At 47.4% G+C, this 25,080-nt stretch overlaps 1 protein-coding gene across 20 annotated transcripts in view; it reads right to left on the reverse strand.

Annotated features, from left to right (window-relative positions):
• PCNT (pericentrin) overlaps nt 1-25,080 on the reverse strand; it is a 90,223-nt gene that overhangs the window by 39,970 nt on the left and 25,173 nt on the right. For 15 of the 20 annotated variants that reach the window (XR_004973867.1, XR_004973866.1, XR_004973868.1 and 12 more), the window contains 11 exons: nt 24,423-24,634; nt 21,992-22,458; nt 19,910-20,474; nt 18,969-19,169; nt 14,510-14,656; nt 11,221-11,372; nt 8,688-8,848; nt 8,236-8,474; nt 5,415-5,577; nt 4,568-4,780; nt 1,197-1,229 (listed from right to left, as the gene is read on the reverse strand). Coding sequence is in view for 17 of the 20 variants with exons in the window: in XM_036347857.1 (XP_036203750.1) it covers nt 1,197-1,229; nt 4,568-4,780; nt 5,415-5,577; nt 8,236-8,474; nt 8,688-8,848; nt 11,221-11,372; nt 14,510-14,656; nt 18,969-19,169; nt 19,910-20,474; nt 21,992-22,458; nt 24,423-24,634 (2,553 nt within the window). In the remaining 3 variants the exon portion in view is untranslated. The remainder of the gene's footprint in view (nt 1-1,196; nt 1,230-4,567; nt 4,781-5,414; nt 5,578-8,235; nt 8,475-8,687; nt 8,849-11,220; nt 11,373-14,509; nt 14,657-18,968; nt 19,170-19,909; nt 20,475-21,991; nt 22,459-24,422; nt 24,635-25,080) is intronic. The other 5 variants (XM_036347870.1, XM_036347863.1, XM_036347865.1 and 2 more) reach the window with 4 other exon arrangements.

A 25,080-nucleotide genomic window follows, 5' to 3' on the forward strand; every position in this document is an offset into this window, starting at 1 on the left:
GCACATACCTTGGCTGCAGGTTTGGTCCCTGACCCCAGTCAGGGTTGTAAGCAGGAGGCACCCAATTGATGTGTCTCTCTCATGTCGATGTTTCTCTCTTTTTCCCTCTCCCTCCCTTCCACTCTCTCTTAAACAAACAAACAAACAATGGAAAAAAATATCCTCGGGTGAGGCTTAAAAAAGAATAAAAATAAAAATAAATAAATTCTGGGTGCGACGGCTAAGGCTGCAATTCAAGTGGAAGCTATAAATCAAGCAGCATCTAAAAGAAGGCTTGCCGCCCTGACCGGTTTGGCTCAGTGGATGGAGCGTCAGCCTGTGGACTCAAGGGTCCCAGGTTCGATACCAGTCAAGGGCATGTACCTTGGTTGCAGGCACATCCCCAGTAGGGGGCGTGCAGGAGGCAGCTGATCGATGTTTCTCTCTCATTGATGCATCTAACTCTCTATCCCTCTCCTTTCCTCTCTGTAAAAAATCAATAAAATGTATTTTTTAAAAAAATAAAAGGAGGCTTGCCTCTGTGGAACCCTGAGTGTTTAGACTACCCCAAAACTGAAATATTAAGTATTTACATTTCACCAGCTTTCAAAGTCTAATTATTCTGGTTTATAAAAATCTGTCGATTATTTATGACAAACTACCATCACCACTAACATTCTTAAGTAAATGCTCATGCTAGTAAGTTTGCAATTACAGTAAATTAGCCTTAAACATGCAGTTAAGTCAATGTCATTCACAGCCCTTAGAGACACAAAACAAAGCTCACATGTCACTGCTGTGACAGTCAGTGGTGCCTGACCATTCACCCAGACACCACCACCTTCGGGGCTCTGTGCTGCAGAAGAGACACTGGCTGCCAGCACACACGGCCTACATGCAAGCGGGACCGAGGGGAAGGCATCTGCGTGGCTGCCAAGGCAGAGAGCAAAGGAGCTCCACCGGCCCACCCCTCCCCAACCTAAGACCCCATGGCCCCTAGCCCTGCACAACAGCTCACACTGTAGCTCAGTTACTGCCGTAGGCATCACCGGAGGAAGGCATGCCCATTCATACATATGATATTGAAGGCAAAAAGTTATTTTATTTAATAGTTTGCCACAAAAGCTCTGGAATATCTTTTGCTCTTCAGTAAAATATTTGCAGTCTGGTGCAAACACAGCATATGGCACATAAATCACTTGTTTGTTTTCACAAACCTGAGTCCTTGTGCGCTATAGTAACAGGAACGCCTATAAATGAACACATAGCACTTTCAGAGATGAAACAGGAGAATGTGCGACCTAGAATGTGACCATTAGAAACAAGAAAGAGGACAGTGACAACAGCGAGAAATGTCTTTGGCCCTGAACAACCTCTAAACCTCGTGCACTTCCAAACCACCACTGCTTAGGGGCCTAAATGTCTGTCTCCAAAAACCATATGTTGAACACTGACCCCCAATGTGACAGCATCAGGAAGCAGGGCCCTTGGGAGGCAGGGCCCTTGGGAGGTAGAGCCTTTCTAAACGAGACCCCGAAAGCGCCCTGGCCCTTTGGCATGTGAGGACACAGTGGGAAGACACTGCCTGTGACCAGAAGGCCCCTTACCAGAAGGCAATCGTGCCAATACCCTGACCTTGGAATTCTAGCCTCCAGGACCATGACAATAAATATCTGTTGTTTATGAGCAACCCGTCTCTATTTTGTCACAGCAGCTGAATGGACTGAGACAGGACTTTTTGCCCAGGTGTCAGAGCAGGTTCTGGCTCCCAAAGGCTTTTAAAGGAGACAAACAGAAGAGACAGAGCTGAATTTCCCCATGAGATGCTGGGACCTCCCAAAACTCTTGAACAGCTCACACAGGATGGCCAGCACTTTTGGTCTGACATGCCAAGTCCCTAGCTGGGATCGCACAACTGTGTGGCAGGGTGAGGGGAAGGGACAGAGATCAAGTGAGAAATTAAGGCAGGATTAACAATGTGAAAATGAAAGCAAACCCAGACGATCCCAAATAAAGTATAAGAATTTCCTGGTAACAAAACAAAGCAAAAGAGAGACTGGTCTGGGCCCAGGAGAGAGTTCCATGATCTTTCCCTCCCTGGCCCAGCTCCCTCTTCTGTGAAGGCACTGAGGGCACACAGGTGGAACAGGCCTCTCTGCAAGATGGGGCACAGCCTTGGGAAGAGCCAGGGAGGAGCCAAGCCAGGTGTGGGCAGAGATGATGCCACAGAAGGGCTGAACCAGGGGCAGCCAGGTCCAGGTCCAGCTGAGCCAGAGCCACTTGGGTTTGGCCAGCCAAGACGAGGCTGTCCCATGGCCTAGGGCTGTGTGGCCCCTCAGATGGTCCCACATCTGTGTATCCCACAAGGTCCTAACTCTTAGGTCTGAACCTGCAGGAGGAGGAGAACGGGCTGGAGTACCAGTGCTCACGGGGTAACCATGAGTCTGGATGGACAGGGTGTGGGGCCAGTCACCCCTGGGAGGAGGATGGGCCATCACACGGACTTGTAGGCTGAGACATAATGGGTCCCTGCACAAGGAAGATCTGTCCCACTGCAAAGTACGGCCTATGAGGAGCTCCAGAGGGACCGAAGAGAATGAGAACAGAAGAAAAAAAGTCTGAAGAAACAATGAGTGACAAATCCCCAGATTTAAGAAAAAATGAGACAGAACAGGAAAGATGTGAAAAACCCGTCCTAGTGACATGTAAGAACATCAAAGCAAAGAGGTATTTCTAAAAACCACCTGCAAATAAACAAGATAAAAACATCTCAGTAAAAATACTAGATGTAAAGAAAGGTTGGGTGATAGCCTCACATTTTAAATGAAAATAAATCAATCTAGAATTATATATTTCCAGCTACAACTTCATTTAAGGATGACGATAAAATAAGGTAAAACTCAGGTACTCAAGGTCTTAGAGTTTTCCTTCTTTGAAACCACTGAGTTGAGGAGAAAATAACCCACAATTTACTGCTGTTAGATGGCAATTTGCACAAGACACAGAATACAGAGAGCTCATGTGCTCTTGTGTGCACACGTGTGCACACACACACACACAAATGCGGGCAAAAGCCTTGCCTGACAGTGGCGTGGCATGGCTGGGGCCGGAGCGGAAACAGTTGAGACAAGACAGGTTTCAATGTTGGGGAACGAGGGAACCTGAGGCAGAAGGAACCCTGGACACATAGCATTCGTCAGTAGAAGGAAGGTCTGTCTGTGTGTGTATGGGGTGGGGGTGGGAGGTAGGAGGGAGTGAGGGCGGTGACAGCACCCAAAGGAAGTGTGGAAAACAGAAAAGAAGGCAACAGACCCAAACAGCATGGGCACAGGAATAAAACCTGGCTAAACAGAGATGCCCACAGCTGAACTTTTTAAAAAGTCATTAATATGAGACAAGTATAAGAAAAAAGTGAATATAAAGGAGTAAAAACTGACATACAAGGGGAAAAAGAGAAAGCTAGACTAATTATTTAATACCAAAACTTTCATCTAAAAATGAAAAAGGGACAAAAAGCATGCATGCACACACAAAAGAAAGCTAAGCAAGAAGATGAGGTCTGGAAATGATTACAAATACAGTTTAAAGTTTTGCTCACGAATCGGAACCAAGAACAGCCTAAAAAATCACTATTTGCTTAAAGAAATGGCAGGTCTGTGGGACCTGAATGCCTTCCTAGAGCAGGGGAGGGGAAACTTTTTTCTGCTGAAGACCATTTGGATATTTATAACATCACTCAAGGGCCATACAAAATTAACTTAAAAATTAGCCTGCTATATTTGGTCAAAGACTTAATTAACTCAGCCCTAATGCCTTGGCAGGGCTAGACCAAATGAATTCTTGGGTCTTATATGGCCCGCAGGTGGGACGTTCCACACCCCTGCCCTAGAGCCACAGGTCAGCCTGAGCTGAGGACCCATCCACAGGGCTCCCAGAACTAAGAAGGCAACAAACAGCAGAGATGAGGGCGCAGTCAGTTACAGAGAAGACAAGGAAAATGGAAATGGTGAGCAAAACCAAAAGCTGGTTATTTATTGAGAAAAGTTTAAAAAAAAAAAAACAATTTGGGGGAAGAAAAGTTTCTGTACAGGTGACAGTGGCCTACGCATGACCGAGGCTCAGAGCACAGGCATGGAGCTGCAACCAGGTGAAGGTAGAGACCTTGTGGACACGGGAGGTAGGAAGCTCCGCCCACCCTGACTAGCCAGCAGCCACACAACCTCATTGGGGAGCAGCAGACACAGGGACAGACAGGTCCTGATGTCAGCACGGGGAACAGCTCTGGGAAAGCTGAACTCACACAGGATTGTTACAAATCTGCTACTGAGGACATGGCTACCTGCAAACTCCAGTTTATGCTTTTTACGTTTTGACTGTTTTTAAATATTTTAAAGTCTGAAATACCCTTCATTAAAGTTGTTTTTGTAGTTAAGGTTAACATTAGGAACTTCACACTCCAAGGTTCCCTCTGAAAGGTGCTGCCGTCTTTCCTCTCCACCCTCTAGAAATGGCAAACTTCGCTTCCAGAAAAGCCAGCTATGCTGCTGCCCGTGCTCTGCCCGCCAGCCCTGGAGACAGCCTTCCTTACCAGCCTCTCTCTCTTCTGCTTCTGTGGCCACCACCTCCTTTTGGTGACAAAGGACAGCGTTCTCCTCCTTCAGCTCTGCCTGCTGCCGAGCCACCCGCTGAAGCTGCTGATTCAGGCTCTCCAGCTCAGCCACAAGGCCCTGCTCAGACGTCTCCTTCTGGACTAGTGCCTCCTGCAAGTTGGCCTTCTCCACTTTGAATCCCTCAATGATGCCTGGGGAGACAGGAGAGACACAGCTGTTGAGGCCCCTGGAGCAGCAAATAGAGCAGCCACGAAGATAAGGGCTGCCACGCACCAGCATGAGCTATGTGGTCACACCTGTGTCCAGGTCTTAGCTGGATGGCACAGGGCTGACCCCAGCCCCAGGCAGGGTAGGAACTGCCAGACAAAGCAACACACCTGTGAGCACCCACCTACACACATGCACACCCTGGTGCCAAGTACCCAGAACACATGGCCACTGTGAGCACCAGACACCAGGGTCTCAGGTGTTGGAAGCAGTCACGGGGGTGACTTCTTGGGGCACTCACTGCCCATAGCCTGTGATGGGAAGACAAAAGTTCCCATCTCGCCACACACTCTGACGTCGTCACCCTAAAGATCAACAGGTAAGTGCCAAGGGATAGGATCACCCCATGAGCCTGTCTGTTGCAACCGTGATCCCCAAAGCTATTGCACGTAGTTCTTCAAAGACGATTCATTCCACTGAGAAAAGTCAGTAATATCTCAAAACTGACTGCTTTATTTTACTTTTACATTTGCTTTAAAATATTCTGTGCTAATACTTGCCCTTAGCAACTCGATGCCTGGGTTCCAGCCCATCCTTGCCAGCCCACTGGCTTCTCACCTTCTGCCTTGTGCAGCTCCAGTGTCAGCCGAGTCTTGGCCGAGTTCTCTTCCTCCAGGCGTTCCAGTAACTCTTGGTGTTTTCTAACAACCTGGGCTGTCTCCTCATTTTTACAGCTAAATTCTTTTTCAAAACGAGCATGAATTTGACGTGCTTCCTCCAGCTGAAAATTTGAAAAATTGGAACTACATCTCAAAAACAATAGAAGCTTACATTAATCCCAATTACAATTCTACTTGCTTAGAATTCTGGTGAAATCATCAATATTCCATAAGAAACAAGTTTCCATGCTTGCTGTTATGATTAATTACTAAATAAAGTTGCTCATTAAACAATTTTCAACAATGAACAGTTCTGCACACACAGCACCACAAAAACATGCACTTAAGAACCATGGAGTCCTAGCCAGTTTGGCTCAGTGGATAGAGCATCGACCTACGGACCAAAGGGTCCCAAGGTTCAATTCCAGTCAAAGGCACATATGCCCAGGTTAGGGCCCAATCCCCAGTAGGGGGTGTGCAGGAGGCAGCCGATCAATGATTCTCTCTCATCATTGATGTTTCACTCTCTCTTTCCCTCTCCCTTCCTCTCTGAAATCAACAAAAATACATTTAAAAAAAAAAGAACCATGGATACATGCAAGGCAACATTGTTAAGGACACGTGACAGGAAGGCGACTACCAAGAACCTGGCACCTGAGAAGGAATGAGCCACCAGCTCCATAGTTGGAAAAGGAGATGGGAAAGGTCACAGGTGTGGGAAAAGCAGGCTTATGGGGCCAGTCACCACACTGGGCAGGAAGCCTGATAGTCTCTACCTCCCTGACTAGTCACCACAAGGCCCCTCCCTGGCTTCCTTGGATGACCCCACTTCCTGGCTCAGCCCTGGACCCCAATCTTCCTTGCCTCCCCTGCTTCCCTGGCAGCATGTCCATTCTGAGGCTCCCAGGCCATCTACAGGCTGAGTGGCCCTGATTAATTTCTGAATTCAGAACAACTACTCCCAGCAGTCCTGACTGATTGATTCCTCAGCACCTAGCTTGGGCCTCCCATGTACTTGATGCAACTCAGCTGCTAAGTAAATCTACTGGTTTTATCTTGAAAACAGCCCCCAAGGCCACCTCTTTTCATACCCTGCCATGGGCCACCTCCCACAGTTTCTGTCCTCTCAAAACACTTGCCCAAGCCAATCAGCCCTTGGGCAGCCCCACCACTGACCCTGGCCCAAACAGGGAGCCCTCACTTCCCTTCAGCCACTGCCCTTCCCACCTCCCACAAGGCTCTACTCCACTAACCCCTCCCCCAAAACCTGCCCTGCTTTCTCTCCCACACAACCCACCTTCTTTCTCCCTGCTGTGGGGATAGCCGAACTCCCTGTGGAACACACTCAATAGGGTAAATTTCTAGGGAGCAGAACACAGGAAAAGTGTGGGTCCACATCAGACAAGGGCACCTAGTTGGACACCAGGCTGGGGCCACAGCTGGGTGATACCCGCAGATGCCAGATGCTCACAGGATGGCATCTGTTTCTGTGGAATGACATTGGGGAGGGCAGGGGCACAATCAAAAGCACCTGATGACTTGTTTGCTGCTGCCCAAACCTATCCAGGTTTTGAGAAAAGACTAGAGGTGAGGGGGGGAGGAAAGGGGGATGAAAAAGAGACACTGCAAGGTCTCGACACTGTTGCTCTGCCCACCTGCCCTGAGGAGGGAAAATTACTCAAGTATTTCTGCAATGTGAACAGTAGAGTTCCACATAAGAGTGCTTATGGGGGGTGGGGGGAATGTGAAAGATCAACCAAAGGACTTGTATGCATGCATATTAGCATAACCAATAGACACAGACACTGGGGCGGTGGGGGCTTGTCCTGGGGGTTGGGAGTGGCCGGGGAGAGGTCGATGGGGGAAAAAGGAGACATATGTAATACTTTAAACAATAAAGAAAGAAATTAATAATAAAGAGTGCTTATTATTTTTTAGAGAGGGAAGGGAAAGGGAGAGAGAAACATTAATGTGAGAGCAAGATATCTATCGGCTGCCTCCTGCATACCCCCTACTGGGGATCAAGCCCACAACCTGGGCATGTGCCCTCACCAAGAATCAAACTGGCAACTTTTTTGGTGCACGGAATGACGCCCAAACAACTGAGCCATTCCGACCAGGGCTAGAGCGCTTATTTTTTAACTGGGTAAACTTTGGAAAAAAGAATCTCTTTACTACTTTTAATTATTCCTATGTAATGTCTTTCCTAATTGTCTAAAATGTTCTAAAAGGTTAACAAAAATAATTCCCTTTTTCAGTGATAATCTCTGAATATAAATAATGAATGCGAAATTAAAGTTCCTGTGGGAGGTGGGAAGACAGCGGCTGAAGGGGAGTACGTAAAGAAAAGTAGAAGTGGGCTAAATTACACGTCATCTAAGGATGCTGAGGTTTTATTTTTCTTTCACAGCAAGTCCACTATCTCAAGAATTGTGGTTCAGAAAAGACTCCTCAAGCGGACCCTGGGAGGAAGACATCGCTGGTAGTGACCTGGGAGGAGGCAGGGGGTGTGAGCACCAGAATCAACAGTTTCAGTCCCCAAACGTCAGGTGCTGGAGAAGACAAAGACAGGGTTCACCTCGAGAATCAAAGCGTCCATCCCCACCCTGCAGGGCTGCTGAGAATCAGAAATGCCCGGTGAAGGTCTGCCAATCTCCCTAACCTACTTACTCATTCACCCACAGCCCTTCTCTGAGGCAGAGCATCAGCACATAGGCCAGAATGGAGCCACAGAGCAAAGAATGGGTGGCGAGTCTGGTGCTGAGTGGGCCACGGCTCACCTGCCTAGAGGAGTCCAGAACCATCTCCAGGAGGCCATCCACTGCCAGGCCAAGGCTCCGGTAGATGCTCCTGACGGGCTGCTCACACTCCAATGTACTTTCCGGGCTCATGAAAAAGCTTTCACAGATGTGGCTGCTGATCTCAGCCATGGAAGACACCTCAGTGCATTCAGTCAAAGTTCTATCCAGCTCCGGCGGGGCCACATCAAGCCCAGGCCACGTCTCATCCAGTGCTGGCCCTACAAAGTGAGAAAACACAAAAGCCTGCACCACGGAGACACACACACTGACCCTGACCTAGGCATCAGGGACAAGCATGCCCACAGCACTAGGGACAGCACCCCATCTCAATAAGGAGTGGGCTCGCCAGCGCTAGCGGGAGAAGGGATGCAGCCCAGGGGGCACTTGGCGCCCTGGGCCTGAGGGCTGTACATGGCCCGTCCAGTGCTCACCTACAGACGGGACCTGGCCCTCCAGCCTCGCGTCGGGTGGACTCTCGTCCTCCAGGCAGAGCCCCACGCGCTCACTGATCCGGCTCTTCAGGGAGATGGCAGCCTTCACTGTCTCTCCAAATAGGCCCAGCAGCCTCCGAAGGGCATCCTGGAGAGCGATCCTGGGAAGGGAAGCACAGCGGGCGCGGTCTTCAGCCTGGACCCCAGCAGAGTGGCTCTGCGACTTGTCGCTGTAGCTCTTCATTTTTAAAAGATGCCATTATTGTTTATTCAAGCATGTTTCTCTGGAATCAGCCTCCAGTCAACCAGCAAAGGGCAAGGGCTTCAGGTAGAATCATCCCCGCAGCTGCTCTCCCCTCAGATAGGAACGCACAAGCCTCACCCATCCCCATGGCACAGCCTCTCTGACCCTCAGGGCCCTGCCCTTATTGAGACAGGTGATCACACCTGACCCACAGGCCAAGGTTCTCCCGTGCCTCTCCCTGGGGCTGCACAGACTAAGCAGGTTAGTGTGGTTTGTTCTTCACAGGACCAGAACTCAGCTGCCCTGTCTCCAAGCTATACCCTTCCAGCAGGGGATCCTCTATCACATGACCCTGCCTAGGACGTAGCTATGGGCAAACTGATACAGCTTGTATGCAAGCCAGACAAGCCACATGGAGCCGAAGTGGGCAGGACACAGGCTTGCCCACCCCAACCTGTTCACGCACGCACTCCCTACCAATGGGCCCACACAGGCGCTGCTTCCAGCACAGGGAGAGAGACACCACTGAGCAAAACGGACAAATAGCCACACCCTGCAGAGCTAACATTCCCAATGAGGGACACAAGCAGGAAGTGCAAGGAGAGAAGGGGAGACAATGGGCAGACTGCATGAAGCACAAAAATCTGGAGGGGAGGGGGCCTGCTCCCTGGCTGCTGCCCAGGCCCCTGCAGGTGGCTACCAAGGACACAGGGAGGATGAACACAGCATATGCAAAAGCCTTGGGTTTAGTGTACAGGAGGAGAGAGGATAATCACAGAGATGATAGGTCAGGGAGGGCAACTGAGGAGTCCGAATCAAACCACAACCGTAGCTACAAACAAGTGCCAGAAAAGCATGCACGTCTTCACAGAGAATTACAAAGTTTTCAAAAGAATGAAAGGAGACCTGGCTCAGGACCCTGTGCAGTAAGAAAGTCATGGATCCCGCACATAGAGCTCAGGAATAAGCCAGGCCTGTCTACCCCACCTTGTCTCTCATGCATTCATTCATTCATTCATTCATTTATATTCATTCATTCAATGTACAGGCCACATACAATTGTATTTTATTATCAGAATTCCACATTTACATAGCTTAAAAGGCTCTGGTAAAGGTGCAAGCTTATCACAGTGTTATAACTTTTTTTTTAAAGAAATGAAACAATTAAGTAGTGGCTGTATTGATATACCAGGCTTAGAGCTGTGTTTAACAAGCCAGCCTAAAATAGCACCATGGTTAGACTATAGCCTGCTTTCCAAAGCCTTCATTTTACAACTTATTAAGCAAACAAGGGATCAATCGTCTCTCATCCACCTGATGTGATCCTTTTTTTTAATTATATATTTCTTTATTGATTTCAGAGAGGAAGGGAGAAGGAGAGAGAGATAGAAACATCAATGATGAGAGAGAATCATTGATTGGCTGCCTCCTGCACACCCCCTACTGGGGATCAAGCCCGAAACCCAGGCATGTGCCCTTGGCCAGAATCGAACCTGGGACCCTTCAGTCCACAGGCTGACACTCTATCCACTGAGCCAAGCCGGCTAGGGCCTGATGTGATCTTTTTATACACATACTCCTAAGTCCCATCTTGAAACAGCTGAGAATCTTTTTAAAAGTTTTGCAGATGAGCTCATGAACACAAATTTCACCAGGTAAGTTAGGTCGAACAGAAGGAACTCAAAACAAGTTGTTGCCCAATCAGAGTTCATTATTTGTAAATCATCAGCCTGCTCCCCGCTCCCTCCCCAACCGCCCACCCCCACTGGTCTTTCTTGACCCTTGAGGTCAGCATAGACCCTGGGTAGAGACAAGCTGGTGGGGCACAGCATAAATGGAGGGGCCCAGAGAAAGGTCTGCTCACAGGGATGCTGAGGAACTAATCAGACAGACAAAAACAAATTTCCTGACATCAGATGCAAATAAAGAATTGAACAGTTCAAGACGCGCTCCAGACCTATATACAGGAAAAGAAAAACTAAAACCGAGAATATGGGGGGGGAAATCTGTGTGGCGTCAGAGTGAAAACCTATTTCTCAAATGAAATCCCCAAGCAAATAGGACAAAGGGACAGATTACTAATGGTGCCTGCATTACAACATCAAATTCCGTAATTTGGCAAATGTGAGGCTTTTGGCAAAGTGAAATGGTGGATATGCAGGTGTCTGGACATTACTCAGTACTTTTCTCAATGTTTAAAATAGTTTTAAATGATAAAAATCATGCAGCACAAGGGCCCCTTTTCCCCATCATCGTGCTCAGGCAGCAGCGACAGAGGAGGGAGCTAACCTTTCACTGTGAGAAAGGTCCACGTCAGACTTGAGCATTGAGATGAGGTTCGTGCCTTCCTGGTTCTCCCTGTCCCGCCTTCGCTGTAGTGTCTCCAGTTCTGAACGGTGCTCTTCTATCTCATGACTTAAGGATAAAACTTGGTCTTTTAGCTGTTGAGAAAAAATTGTTAAAGCTTTAGTTAAAACAATTTGGTTAAAAATAAACCTCTAGCCTGGATGGAGTGGCTCAGTGGTTAAGCATCGACCTATGAACCAGGAGGTCACGGTTCGATTCCCAGTCAGGGCAATCCCTGTGTTGTGGGCTCAATCCCCAGTGAGGGGTGTGCAGAAAGCAGCCGATTATTCTCTCTTATCACTGATATTTCTATCCCTTTCTCCCTCTCCCTTCCTCTCTCTGAAATTAATAAAAACCTATTTAAAAAAACAAATAAACTTCTGTAAGGTACTTTCACCAAAACTTTCATCATCCCACTTAATATGGCAAAAGATGAAAATTATTTTTTTAATACATATTTTATTGAATTTTTGCAGAGAGGAAGGGAGAGAGATAGAGAGTTAGAAACATCGATGAGAGAGAAACAGCTGCCTCCTGCACACCTCCCACTGGGGATGTGCCCACAACCAAGGTACATGCCCTTGACCGGAATCGAACCCGGGACTCTTCAGTCCGCAGGCGACGCTATATCCACTGAGCCAAACCGGTCAGGGCAGATTATTAATAAGGTCTTTGCTCCACTACTCTCTGCCTACAAAAATGAAACATATAACCCTCCCGGCCTGTCAGTCCAGAGGGGGAAGGAGGGACCAATTCAGAATAAAAATCAGTTGCCAAGCAAGTGAACATCCCTCTTACAAAATTCTCTCTAAAAACAAAAGTCGATCACAGAGTCTTAATGGGCTGGGTGGGTGGGTGGCACCAGCTACCATGAGCTCCTGAGCCATCTGAGCAGCTTAGAGTAGGGACTAGTGCAATGATGGCGAACCTTTTGAGCTCGGCGTGTCAGCATTTTTGAAAAACCCTAACTTAACTCTGGTGCTGTGTCACATATAGAAATTTTTTGATATTTGCAACCATAGTAAAACAAAGATTTATATTTTTGATATTTATTTTACATATTTAAATGCCATTTAACAAAGAAAAATCAACTAAAAAAATGAGTTCGCGTGTCACCTCTGACCCGCGTGTCATAGGTTCGCCATCACTGGTCTAGTGTCTTCCAGCAACAGAGCAACCTGAGCACCTGAGCCCTCTCCCCTGAGCTCATCGCCAACAGTGGTGACTTCTCAGTTTCGGTCCAGTTTACCAATGAGAACATGGGTGTCCTCCCAGAGCAGTGGTTCTCAAGCTTGGCTGCACATCAGAATCACCTGGGAATCTTTCTAAACACCTGAATGAGGCCCAGAAATCAGGATTTTAAAAAGATTCCCAGGTGATTCTAATGTGCAGCCAAGGCTGAGAACCACTGTCCCAGAGGATGAAAGAACAGAAGACACAACAGACCACACACGTGCCCAGTGGGGCCACCTGCACCCCAGTCCCACCTCCTTGGAAGACAACTGGACAACCCATGGCTGCAAGGGACCAACAGTCTGACGTGCCCATGGCCTCGACCAGGATGAGCCAGGAGGAGCCACCAGCAGATGGAGAAGCAGTGCAGGAACAGCGCCACACTGCCATGGATGATGTCCCTTCATCCAAGAGCAGGTTTGTAGAGTGAAAAAAATGAACAAGGGAACACATGCATGGGACCCATAAAGTAATGTTAGAAAATACAAAAATAAAGCACAAGCCACAGGAAAAAGAAGAGTGTGATTTTGAAACCAATTTACTACAGGGAAAACCAGCAAACTAAACACAGTTTCAATGTTGTGCTTGGAGGGAAATTAGAAAGGAACAGGGATTCCATAAACCACTGGTTACATCAGACTGTCACCTAGTAGCTGGAAAAATTAAAGAAAATGAAACAGAATTATAAGTTTCAAGATGGCAAAAAATGACTCAAAATGAACAAAGATTCAGAAGATGAACCGTGTACACCAAACGCTGCCAGCACATGGACCTGCATGTCCAGGCCACTCAAGGCCAAACTGTGGCCCCGGCTGGTAGAGTATATAGTGGATGGCAGTCAGTGGATGGTGGACACCTAGGGCCTCACTGCAGTGAGCCCCATAGCCATGACTTTCGGGTTAGCCACACCCATGACTGGTGGCCAGGGCACACAGGCCATCAGGATGGCCGGATCTATTCAGAGAGCCTGTGGGACAGCAGACTCTCCTCAGCCTGTCCTGCTCCCTCCCCCTGCCAAAAGTGGGAGGAAGTCCTAATATGTGATCAAGAGGAAGAGAGAAAAATGAGCACCTTAACAAAACTGACTAGAGAAAATAGTTCTATTAAATTTTAAAATTTAAATTGTTATTTTAACATCCCGCCCCCCCGACCCTCCAGGGAGACATGATCTTGTTAACTATCCCATAATCTAATCCCCACCTTGTCTTTTCCCACCTTCATGTAATCTTCCTCACATTCCCTCCTTAATTCCAAATGCATAAAAGGAACTACAAACTGTTGATTCCCTGGAGGATTTGAGATCTTGCTTCTGGCATGTAGTCAGTTTGGCTCAAATAAACTCTTTATGAAAATTCTCTACAGATTTGATATAAATTCTTATATCAACATGCATACAAAGGAATATTCAGCCTTAAAAAGAAAGAACATTCTGCCCTAACTGATTTGGCTCAGTGGATAGAGTGTCGGCCTGGGGACTGAAGGGTCCCAGGTTTGATTCCGGTCAAGGGCACATGCCTGGGTCACGGGCTCAATCCCCCGTGGGTGCGCAGGAGGCAGCTAATCAATGATTCTCTCTCATCATTGATGTTTCTATCTTTCTCTCCCTCTCCCTTCCTCTCTGAAATCAATAAAACCATTTTTTTTTTAAAAAAGAAAGAACATTCTGACACCTGCTACAACACGGATGGGCCCTGAGGACATTATCCTCAGTGAAATGAGCCAGTCACAAAAGGACAAATACTGCATGATTTCACACAGTCAGATCATAGAGACAAAACGTAGACGGTAAGTGCCAGAGGCTGGGGGAGAAGGTGGGGAATTAGAGTTTAATAGGGACAGAGTTTCACTTTGGGAAGATGGAAAAGTTCTGGAGATGGATGTAGTGATGGTTGCACAACAGTGTGAATGTGATGACTTAAAAATGGTTAAAGTGGGAAATTTCATGTTATGCATATTTTACCACACAGACAGTACTAAGCAGCAAAGACTATCCACACACCTGCAGAACTTGGTTGCTTTTCTCCTGAAGCTGCAGGGACAGAGACTCCTTCTCTTTCTGGTGAAGAGACTGCGTCCGCTCCCACTCCAATCTGTGCATCTCCTCTTTTTCATGCAAAGCAGCCTCCTTTCCACGTTCAAATTCACCCTGTACAAAGATATGATTAAAAACAAAAAATGCTGTCAGGGCACATACCAGAATCAACCAATGAATGTGAAGCAATGCAACACAAGGGACCCTCAGCAGATGAATACCCAGCTAAATTCTCCTCATAAGGCAGAGGTCAAGAGGCAGTGAGATGACATATTCAAAGAGCTGAAAGAGTAAGACTGTCAACCAAGAATTCTAATCCAGGAAACTCTCCAAAATGAATGAGAAATTAAGATATTCCCATAATAATATAAATTAAAAGTTCATATAAATAAGAACTAAGAGAATTCATCACTAATGAGCCTGCTCTGAAGAAATACTAAAGGGAGTTCTTCAGGCTAAAGTGAAAGGACATTGGACAGCAACTTAAATCCATGTGAAGAAATAAAGAACACTGGTATAGTTAACTATTCAGATAAATATAAAAGACAAAACAAATGTAGTTTTTGTTGGTAACTTTTTTTACTCCTATCTGATTTATTTCTTTATTTTTGTTCATCTTAACCAAAGGATATTTTTCCCACTGACTTTTAGAGAGAGTGAAGGGGAGGAAGAGAGGGGGGATAGAAACATTGATGTAAGACACATTAATTGGTTGCCACCCACATGCACTCCAACTGGGACTGGAAATGGAACCTGTAACCTAAGTATGTGCCCTCCAGGATTGAACCTGTGACCCTTCAGTGTGTGGACCAACACTCTAGCCATGGCTCTCCTATCTGATTTTAAAAACACCTGCATAGAGCAATGAGTATAAAATGTATACATATGTACTTTGCACAACAACATTAGCACAATGGAGGAAGGAATGAAGTTATATATGTAGAATAATTTTTTAAACTATTAACATTAAGTTGGCAAAAAAACAAAGAACCAGCCCCTAATGATGTCAAGCCCCTTCCTCGTCTCACCTGCGACACAGAACTGCAATTCCTAAAAGCAGTTGAAAGCTAAGCATATCACTTATTTTTTAACCTTCACTTTCAGGAAGGGTTTTAAGGCAGTTGACAGACATACACAAAGTCTAACAAGACGCACAAACTAGGCAGAAGAGCAGCCAACTCAAAGCCCCATGCCAACTATCCACTTATGAGGAGCAGTGTGCCTGTCCTGCCTAGTGTGCCCCCAAACCTGGCCCAGGACCTTGCAGAAGTGCACCACGAAGGAGGTCAAGATCAGACGTGGCAGCATTCTGGAGAACGTCCAGAGTCATGTAGGAGCCAGGAGAGGCCATACTGAGGGTGGGGAAGAGGGGGCCCTTCCAACCCGTGCAGGAGGGTAGCCAAGGCACACTCAGGAAAGGGTGCAGAGAGCACTCGATGTGCAACCTCAAAGGCCCAGTACCGGGGCTTTGGATATTGGGCAGGAGTGCACATCTTTAGGCCACCCCTGGCATGAATGAACAGAATCAAAGAAGGTTCGACTCACAAGACTATCCACTCATCAGATCCCTTACAGATAATCACTTCTAGTTCCAGACTTGGGTAAAATTCTGTTTAATTTGCCATGTTAAGGCCAACATAAGAAAAATATGTTCTTGAGTTTTTCTAAAAATCCACAGAATTATAGGGAAAATGTCATATATATACATCATTAGGAAAACACAATAGAGCCTTGGCCAGACTGCTGTGCTGAACACTGAAGGGTCGTGGGTTTGATCGCCGGTTGGGGCACATATGGGAGGCAACCGAACAACGTTTCTCTCTCTCCTTCTTCCTTCCTCTCTCTCTAAAATCAATAATAAATAAAAATCCTCGGGTGAGGATTAAAAAAAATATTTTAAACAATAGATATGCCTGGAGAAGATAAAAAGTAAATAGTACTGCACAAAGAACATCAACATAGTAATAAAGACATTCAAACTATATCTAAACTGACCACAGGTTCTCTTAATATTTTCAAAAATTATCATATAGATTTTTTTTAACCAAGAAAAGATGAAATTGCCTTGAGCAAACAGTACTGGTCACACTATGGTTTACTTCTCTTTCCAGACCCTGCTTGGTGTTACCACCTGAGGAAGGGTCCTTCATGGAGGGACATCTCCAAGAAAAGGAAACCAAGCTTACGTTCAGAGCACTTTTCTCACAGCCACACCCCAGAGGGAGGGAACCTGGAAAGTGACCCAATCACCTCACACATTAAGTCAGTCTTCTGATGAGTGACACAGCTTTTCAACAGGTGCAAGATATTTGTAGCCCAGATAAGACCTATTCGCAGAGGAAGAACAGTGTGTCCCAGCTATTTTGGGGATGATGATCCTGGCATCCCAAGAAATGCCCAGCAAGGCTTTATGTAATATCTGTTTGCAGTAAAGCCTCAGGGAAGACCGCAGGAGGAACATGCCAATACCCACAAGAGTTCGCATCAAGTCATGGACCTGACTCCAATCATTGTAAGGGTCTGCAGGCATGTTTACAGGAAATAGGGGGAAATGTTAGCGACATCCCAGGAAGCAATAAAAACAGACCTAGTGCAAATGGGACCATGTGTGCATCCTGACATGAAAACCAGAGGAAGAGACAGCAACTTGGGCTGGATATGGGATGAAATTTAAAAATAACTTGATTTTTTAGGTTAGAATGGATTATGATTATGTTACATTGGAGAGAAAAAGACCTTACTTAGTAGAGAGATACTGAAAATACATGACATCTGGAATTTGCTTCAAATAATTGGGGGTCGGGAGTACTGATGCACTATGATTGCCACCTATTCCGCCGGGTAGCCAGATACGAAGTTTTACTGAACTGTTCTATTCCTGTGTATGTTAAAATTTCCTCCAATAGAACATTAAAACATGTCCCATTGTTTTCTTCCTAGAAATAAAAATAAGCTAGACAAAAGGTCACTTCAAGAGTACCTAACACTCACACCCTTACTAGCAGAGTAAAGGGATAACATTCTTGAACTGGTACCACAACTGGAAAAAGACTCCCCAAATGCCCTAGGAGCAGACAATAGTCAACACGAGTTTAAAAAAAAACATAAACGACAAGCAGTCTCAAAGTGTGTATGGCTCTTCATGTCGCCAACAGATACAATGGGCAAGAATGTGTCAGAGATGGGACTCTTCAGCGGGAGGATGGTAAGTCAGAGTCTGAGACACCCTCAGCATATCTGTAGGTCTCAGGGCAGCACCTCAGGAGAGGGGGACAGCTGCCCACACTTGAGGTGCTAACCCACCCAGACACGCTGTCCCTGGATCCTGAACTGCAACCATAGTTGTGCAGTGAGGTTGCAGGGCCTGCCACCCAGGTGGGTTCCAGCCCCTTGGACACATGAAGAAGAGTATCCCCCTCACACAGGAGCTCACAGAACCTGCCAGCACCCCACTGTCACATGCCTTTTACCAGAGCAACTGAACAATAAAGGTAATGAGAGGTCGATGGCTTGTCCACCTTACAACTTCCACTCTTCCTCGCTGTAGTGAAGCAGCTTCCCGGAGGCCGTGTAACCCTCTGTGATGGCCCCTCAGGACAGCAACTCAAGGGGCTTGGGGACACTGAGAGAGATGAAGGGACCCTGAAGAAGTGTAGGGGAACCTAAAGGAACAATGAAGGGGCTGAGGAGACGCTTAGGGGACAAGGGCTGGGGGCGGGGGGGGCGCATTGTGGGAAGAGCAAGGGCTGGCCCCTGCATCAAAGCCCCTCTTGACGAGCTCCCGCTCCTGGGGAGGCCTCGGTCTGGATGTTGCTCTGGGCCCAGAGATGCAACAACAAACAGAGCAGAGGACAGACAGGACAAGCACAACCTGTCACATACTCTGCTGGGAGACAGTGCTGTGGGGCCAGAGGGGAGGAGGTGGGAGACAAATTAATCAGTCAGGGAAAGGCTCATTTAGAAGGTGATTTGATGAAAAGAAGAGAGAGTAGGAGTTTCCATGCAAGGGACAAGGACACGTTCAGAGAAGAGTACCGCTGGTATGTCATAGGAAAAGCAAGGTAGCACGTGGCCATGAGAATAAGCAGAAGCACAGGAGCCAGGAGCAGAGGGCACATGTGGTCGGAGTTTGTGGGGAGCCATGCCCCTGATTCAGCCACAGGCGCTGGAGTCTTAAGGTGTGCTATGGGGTACACAAGGCAGGAACCACTCTGCAGAGAAGAGACTGGTAGCCAGGCTCCTAATAGATCCTGGATCCTCTTCGCATGTCCAAGGCCTACCCAGCAAGCAGCCCCACAGGCTTCACCAATGCCCTGTACCATCTACAAGCAGTGTGCATTCCAATGAGAAGCCCCAGGAGGCCTGGCGATCCCAGATTCCTCTTCTACCCAAGAAGGGGCCGCTATGCACACTCGGAGCAGCTCACCTGCATAGCCCTCTCCTGCAATGCCTGCTGCTCTGCCCGCTGCCTCTGCATCTCAGCCGCGTGCATGTCACCAAGCTCCTGCAGGGAGGCCTGGTGCTGCTGCTCCAGGAGGAGGACCTCAGCATGCACCCTGTCCAGGGCCACACTCTTTTCCTCCTCCAGCAGGCGCCTCTGATTCAGCAGGGCTCCAGCCAACTCCTCCTGCCAAGAGAGTCCACAGGACACTGCACCCCAGCCACCCTATCTCAGCACCCACACTGTAGAACTGAAGGCACACGTCCCACCCTGCATGGGGCAGTACCTGACACAGTCTGCCCCTGGAGGCCTGACATGCCCAGCTGGCCCACAAACTGGGCAGTGCAGCCCCATCTACTGTGACTCTAAAGTTTTAGGCCAAATACACATATCCTATTCAAGACACACAGATGCAGGTTACAAAGATGGGTGCCAGCCCAGGGCTCCTGGGCTTTCTCCAGAAATTCCCTTTCATACCAAACTTCAAGTCACTGCTCTTGACACATGACAGAGGGTTAATTTTATGGAGCACCCACAAAGGAAAGCCAAGGGAACATATGCACAAGAGCAAAACAAAGCTGAGGCCCTGGAATGCCAGGCTCACAGAGAGGGCCAGCACAGACACAAGGAGCACTCTGAGCCAGTGAGATCATATGCACACTTCCCTAGGGTTGGTGAGCCTAAGCCTTCCCAAAAAGTCTGTGATCATGTGAACAAAGAAACCCTTAAAACTCACTGTTCTAGACCTACCTCATGAGGAAACCAAAGTCACCACTGAAAGGAACAGTGAGACACGCAGACACGGGCTTGCACAGACACTGACACACTCGTGTAGGTGCACACTCATGGACACACAAGAGTGCAGTGAATCACACAGGCCACTGGAAGACACCTGTCCTGAGACAGGGAAAGGGCCCGGTCCTCACCTGGTGAGCCCCCCGAAGCTCTGCAGCCAGGGCCCTCAAACTCTCAGTGTGTTCAGTGCTCAGTTCAGCTTTCCAGCTGCCCTTTGCAGACTCAAGCTCTTCATCATGTTTCCGCTGAAGTTTCTCTAACTCCTGAGTCAAAATCATTTGGTGAGAAGAGTCCTTTTTCTGCAGTTGTTCCTCAAGGTCCCCTCGCAACAGTTCTAGGGCCCGCCCGTGCTCATCCCGGAGGGCCTGAATTTCAGACAGGTAACAGGACTCCACAGAGTCCAGCTGTGACAAATGTCTCGTCTCCAGAGCATGGATTTCAGCAGCATGTTTTGTCTGCAGTTCAGCCACACGAGCTTCTGAGAGAGCCCACTGCTCTCTCTGGAACATAGCCTTTAGCTCCTCAACACTGGCCTGGTGCTTGGCCTCAAGTTCTGCTGTCAGGGACAGAACGTGCTGCTGGTGTTTCTCCTGCAGGAGCTGGAGCTCGCTGGCGTGCTTCTCCTGGGCCTCCCGTAGGAGGGCATCTTGTTCTGCAGTGAATTTCTCTGTGATTTCTTTACGTTGTTCTAAAAACCTGAGATGACATGCAAAGTGAACAGACAGCAAAACATGTAGTCGTAAAAGCAGCAACCTCTTCACATTTCCCGCAGGAAATACCTCTATTGACAAGGTCATCATTCATGGGTCTAACGGTCCTTACTCCTCCCTCTGCCACAAATGGCCTGAGCGCACACCACCAGCAGTAAGTGGAGTAAAGGGGCCATATGAAGCCGGAGGACTCAGAGCCAGAGCCCAGGCTCCTGGCCGCTCTGCAGAGACTCGTCCCCAGCAAGGCACAGCCTGAAGTGGAGGACACAGGACCCACAGCAAGAAGCCACATGTACGCTCCCAACAGACACCACGGAAAAGCAGGCATGACTGTTACAAGAGAAGGATCTCGACAGGAAAGAGGCAGCACGACCACTCACAGGAGCCCACATGCCCACAAAAAGCATTCAAAAGACCTCAGAAACACTCTTCAGTTGTGAATTAACAAACGTGAATTAAAAGAGCCGCAGGAGGCGCTGGCTGGCAAGGCAGAGGCAGGAAGATGCCTTCTCATTAAAGCACCCAGAATCCCACCAGGAACAGGGAGGAGCCTGGAACCTCTACTGGTCCACGTTATGTTAGTGGCACGGCTTGGTGAGTTCACAAAAACAAAAGCTGTGACTAGTTTTACATGCTGGTGTCTACCAGATTCGAAAAAGGCGTTTCCATGGATTACCCACTTAACCTTTACCTGAGAGCACTCAGGTTTCGTGCCCACATGATGCATCAGGATTGAACTCAAGTTCTCAGACCCCAGAGCAGAAGCTCTCGCACCTCCCTCATGATGCTGGGGAGCAACTGACACACGAGAAGCAGCAGAACCAACAGCATGTCCACTGACCCCAAAACTCACGAAAATCCTGACATGATAGGCCAGGTTTACAGAAAAAGAACCGAATCACATTCTAAATCTATTTAAAACCTGGAGATGTACATATTTTAGTAAAAAAAAAAAAAAATTTTATATATGTTTAAGAAAAACACAGAAAACTTATGTGAACTACATATCCTTATAATAAATTAGGTCTACAGTTGTGCTACTGAAATTTTAAAATGTGCGAACAGAACAAAAATGACATGTCCTTCGGTTGATCTCTTCCCCTTACCCCCGCCCTCCCCTACTTTCCTTGTATACATGTATATAAGCCATACCAATGGACATGGACAACAGGGGGATGGTAGCATGAGTGTGTGTGGGGGGGAGGTTGGGGGTTAATGGGGGGGATGAGGACACATTTGTAATACCTTAACTAATAATAAAAATAAATAAATAAATAAATAAATAAAAAATGACATGTCAGCACACCTTGTTTACAGAGCCAAATGTCCCGTTCTCATTTTAGGATGAAGAACAAGTGTCCAGGACGCAGGACATCACTGAGAGCCCACAGAACATCTTCCCAGATCTGCCTCCCACCCTCTGCCAGGTGTCCTGGGTCAGGTCTCTCGTGGAACCAGGCAGATGGTGCCAAACTAACAAACTGCTACAAGAATGTCACCCACCTGTTCTGGGCCAGCATCAGCTGAAGGGCGCAGTCCTTCTTCAGATGGGGGGGAGCAAGCTCCAGGTCTTGGTCCTGGTCCACCAGGGCCAGTTCACTGCTCAGCTCCTGGCCGCTCTGCAGAGACTCGTCCCCAGCAAGGCCAAGCTCCAGTTGCCGTAGGCGGCCCTGCTGCTCCTTCAGGGACCCCTCCAAGTCCAGGATCTGGGCAGCCTGCTGATCCTGGAGTTGCCTCATTTCAATTTCTCGAAGCTCAAACCCGTTTATTATTGACTGTTTCTCCAATTCAGCCTGTTCTCTCAGGTCAAGGAGCATCAGGGTTAACTTCTCTTCAGCTTCTCTCTTTAGGGCTTCACTTGTATCTTTCCACCCTGCTTCTCTTTCTTTGAGTTCTTGTTTCATTAGCTGAATCTGCTCCTTAGCTTTCCTCAGTTCTTCCTGATGATCTTCAACTAAATTATGTTTTCCCTATAGATAACAATTATATTTAAGAGAAAAGAAGTTAAAGATTATTGGCAGCAAAAATCAAAATCCATCTCTGAAGACAGAGAAGCTTCCACAACATATAGGCATTGTGCTGAGCAGAGCAATGGGACTGCTTTGTGTGTTGATGGGAACAGAATAAACCCAGAACAAACTTATACTACTTGCTTAAGTAAAAGGTATCTACATGGAACCAACAGCCCTGTCTGGAGTTGGCAAGCCTGGACAAAAACTAACTGAACTGAACCCAAAGACGGGCTGAAGGCCTTCTCTGTTGCACCTAGACCAGCAATAGGGAAAAATCTGACATATCACAGGTCATCTGTTGATAAAAAGGCCAACTCGACCCCTAACAGAGCTGAAGCACCACCCGCAAGAAGAATAGAAGTCTGAGGGAGATGAGAGCAGCAGACAGTGTCAGGAGTTCAAGTCTTTGGACTTGCACAATTTATATTCCAGGATACTATACAGGAACCTGAGCAAGAGGCTGATGAGCTAAAACTAATACTTTTAAATGAGGTATCTTGTGAAACAGAGGATGAATCAGAAAGCGGTAGGCAAATATCCTGGTGTGTGGTTTTTTTTAAAAAAAAAGGTCAACAAACTACTAAATATAATAAAGAAGTAAACAAAATCAAAACAGATATGTAAGACTGACTTCCACTCCTTATTTAAAAGTTATTTAAAAATGAAGTTTAGGGCCCTGCTTGTGATGATGGTTGAGAAGTCCTAATGAAACCAAACTTCCCAGAGATCACAACTATAAACTCTGGATAAAATATAAGAAACTACCTGAAGGCCCAGAGAGCATCTGGAAGAAATGGCACCAGGTGATTTACTGTGTGTGCTGTGCTCACAGGAATCCCATAATCTTACTAATTTGAACAGAGGGGCTGGAAAGTGAGAGAGGAAAGTGATTTAGGACAGAGCCAGAGACCGAGAGCAAAATCTGGAATAAACCAAACCCTAAATTTAGGTTCTTGCCTGACCCCCATGTGTGGTGGCAGACTCCAAGGGCAAGCTGGCAAAAACTAAATGAACTGAGCAGTACACTTCAGTCCAGAGAAGAAGTGTGCAACTCTGAATCTAGGCAGGTTAACTGCCTACTGAAACACAGAATCATTACTCTTCAGAGGAATATAACAGAATCCAGGCTCTCCACAATGTCCAGGACCCAATACAAAAATAGCTAATATACAAAATAAAGAGAAAATATGACCCATGCAGGGGTCCCCAGCCATCATTCTTCTCATTAACATACAAGACCCTTAGTACAGATGCCAAGGGTTTTAAGCAGCTATGTCAGTAGTTGAAGGAAAGAGCATGTATTTATTTATATTATACATATGGACAGCATATAGTTGGGTATTTTAAAAATCCATTCTGACAAACTTTGCCTTTTAATTGGAGTGTGTAGTTCGTTACCTTTTCATGATGTTATTGACAAGGTTACACTGAGGGCTGCCATTTTATTACTAGTTTCCACATGTGGAAAAGACTTAAAAGTTCTAGTCACCTTAATTACAATATTCCTACAAAGTGATAAAACTGTGCTGCTGTATAATGAGGCCCTTCAATAACTCAGCGAGTCTATGTTTGTGTTTATCAGCCTGCACAATGGTGCAGCAGCAAGCTCATCACTCAGGGTCCCAGGAGAGCCTGGGGGTTCGAGACACCTCCACTGGAGGCACTGGGGACAAGACTTCAAGTTAGCTGTGGCTCAAGCCCCTTCCTGCATCCTCTGAAGACACCCAGCTGCTCCCTCAGCCCCTGAGCTCTGGGCTCAGCTGGGGAGCAGGCTCACTCCCACTGAGGGAGACACCAAACCCGCTCCTAACCGTGCACATGTGTGGCCTGACATCGTATCCATCCTCTGGCCCAGGCCACTGCTCCCACAAGGTCACAGTGGAAGTGGCAGTCATGCCTCGCCATAAGGACTCATAACTCACTTTCTCCAAGTCCTCTTTCAGGCGGATTTCCCACTGCAGCTTCTCATGCAAATTTCGGTTTTCTATTTTTAACAGATTGATTTCTTCCTGGAGCTCTGTTTGAAGCATTGAGAGTTTAACCTCCGTTTCCAAACCCAAGGTTGGTGTTGCCACTTTGGTCTCCACCTCCACGGCTGGGCCCTGCACACCCGGAAGATGCATGCAAGCAAGCTCTACGAGGAAGGAGACAGGAAAGACAGGCATGACCCACGAGGACACCCACGTAACAGGGACAGGACACTTGTATTCAGATGCCTCAGACAACAGAAATTCCGATTTTAAAAACTCCTGTGTACTGGTGTCAGGAGTGGACACGACTGGCGGCCCAGCAGTCAATGTGCAGAACCATACCCGATGCTGCCCCTGCACAAACCCTGTCCCGCCATCCACTCTGCTCCTTCAGGTCGGGTAGCAGGTGACTGTAATCAGATGTGTCCATCATGCCCAAGGATCATAATGTGCTGCATGGTGGCCATGGGGCACTTCTCGCGCAGGAAGGAGAACCATGAGGAGTAGATGTCAAGTGTGGTGTGAAAAAAAAAAAGTGTGGCATGACCTCGGCTGTCAGGGTTGTGCCCCCTCTCATCTGCTCCACAGCTCTGAGGGAGCCTGAGCCAAG

This window comes from Myotis myotis, unplaced genomic scaffold, assembly GCF_014108235.1.
Source record: "Myotis myotis isolate mMyoMyo1 unplaced genomic scaffold, mMyoMyo1.p scaffold_m19_p_2, whole genome shotgun sequence".
Classification (NCBI taxonomy): Eukaryota; Metazoa; Chordata; class Mammalia; order Chiroptera; family Vespertilionidae; genus Myotis; species Myotis myotis.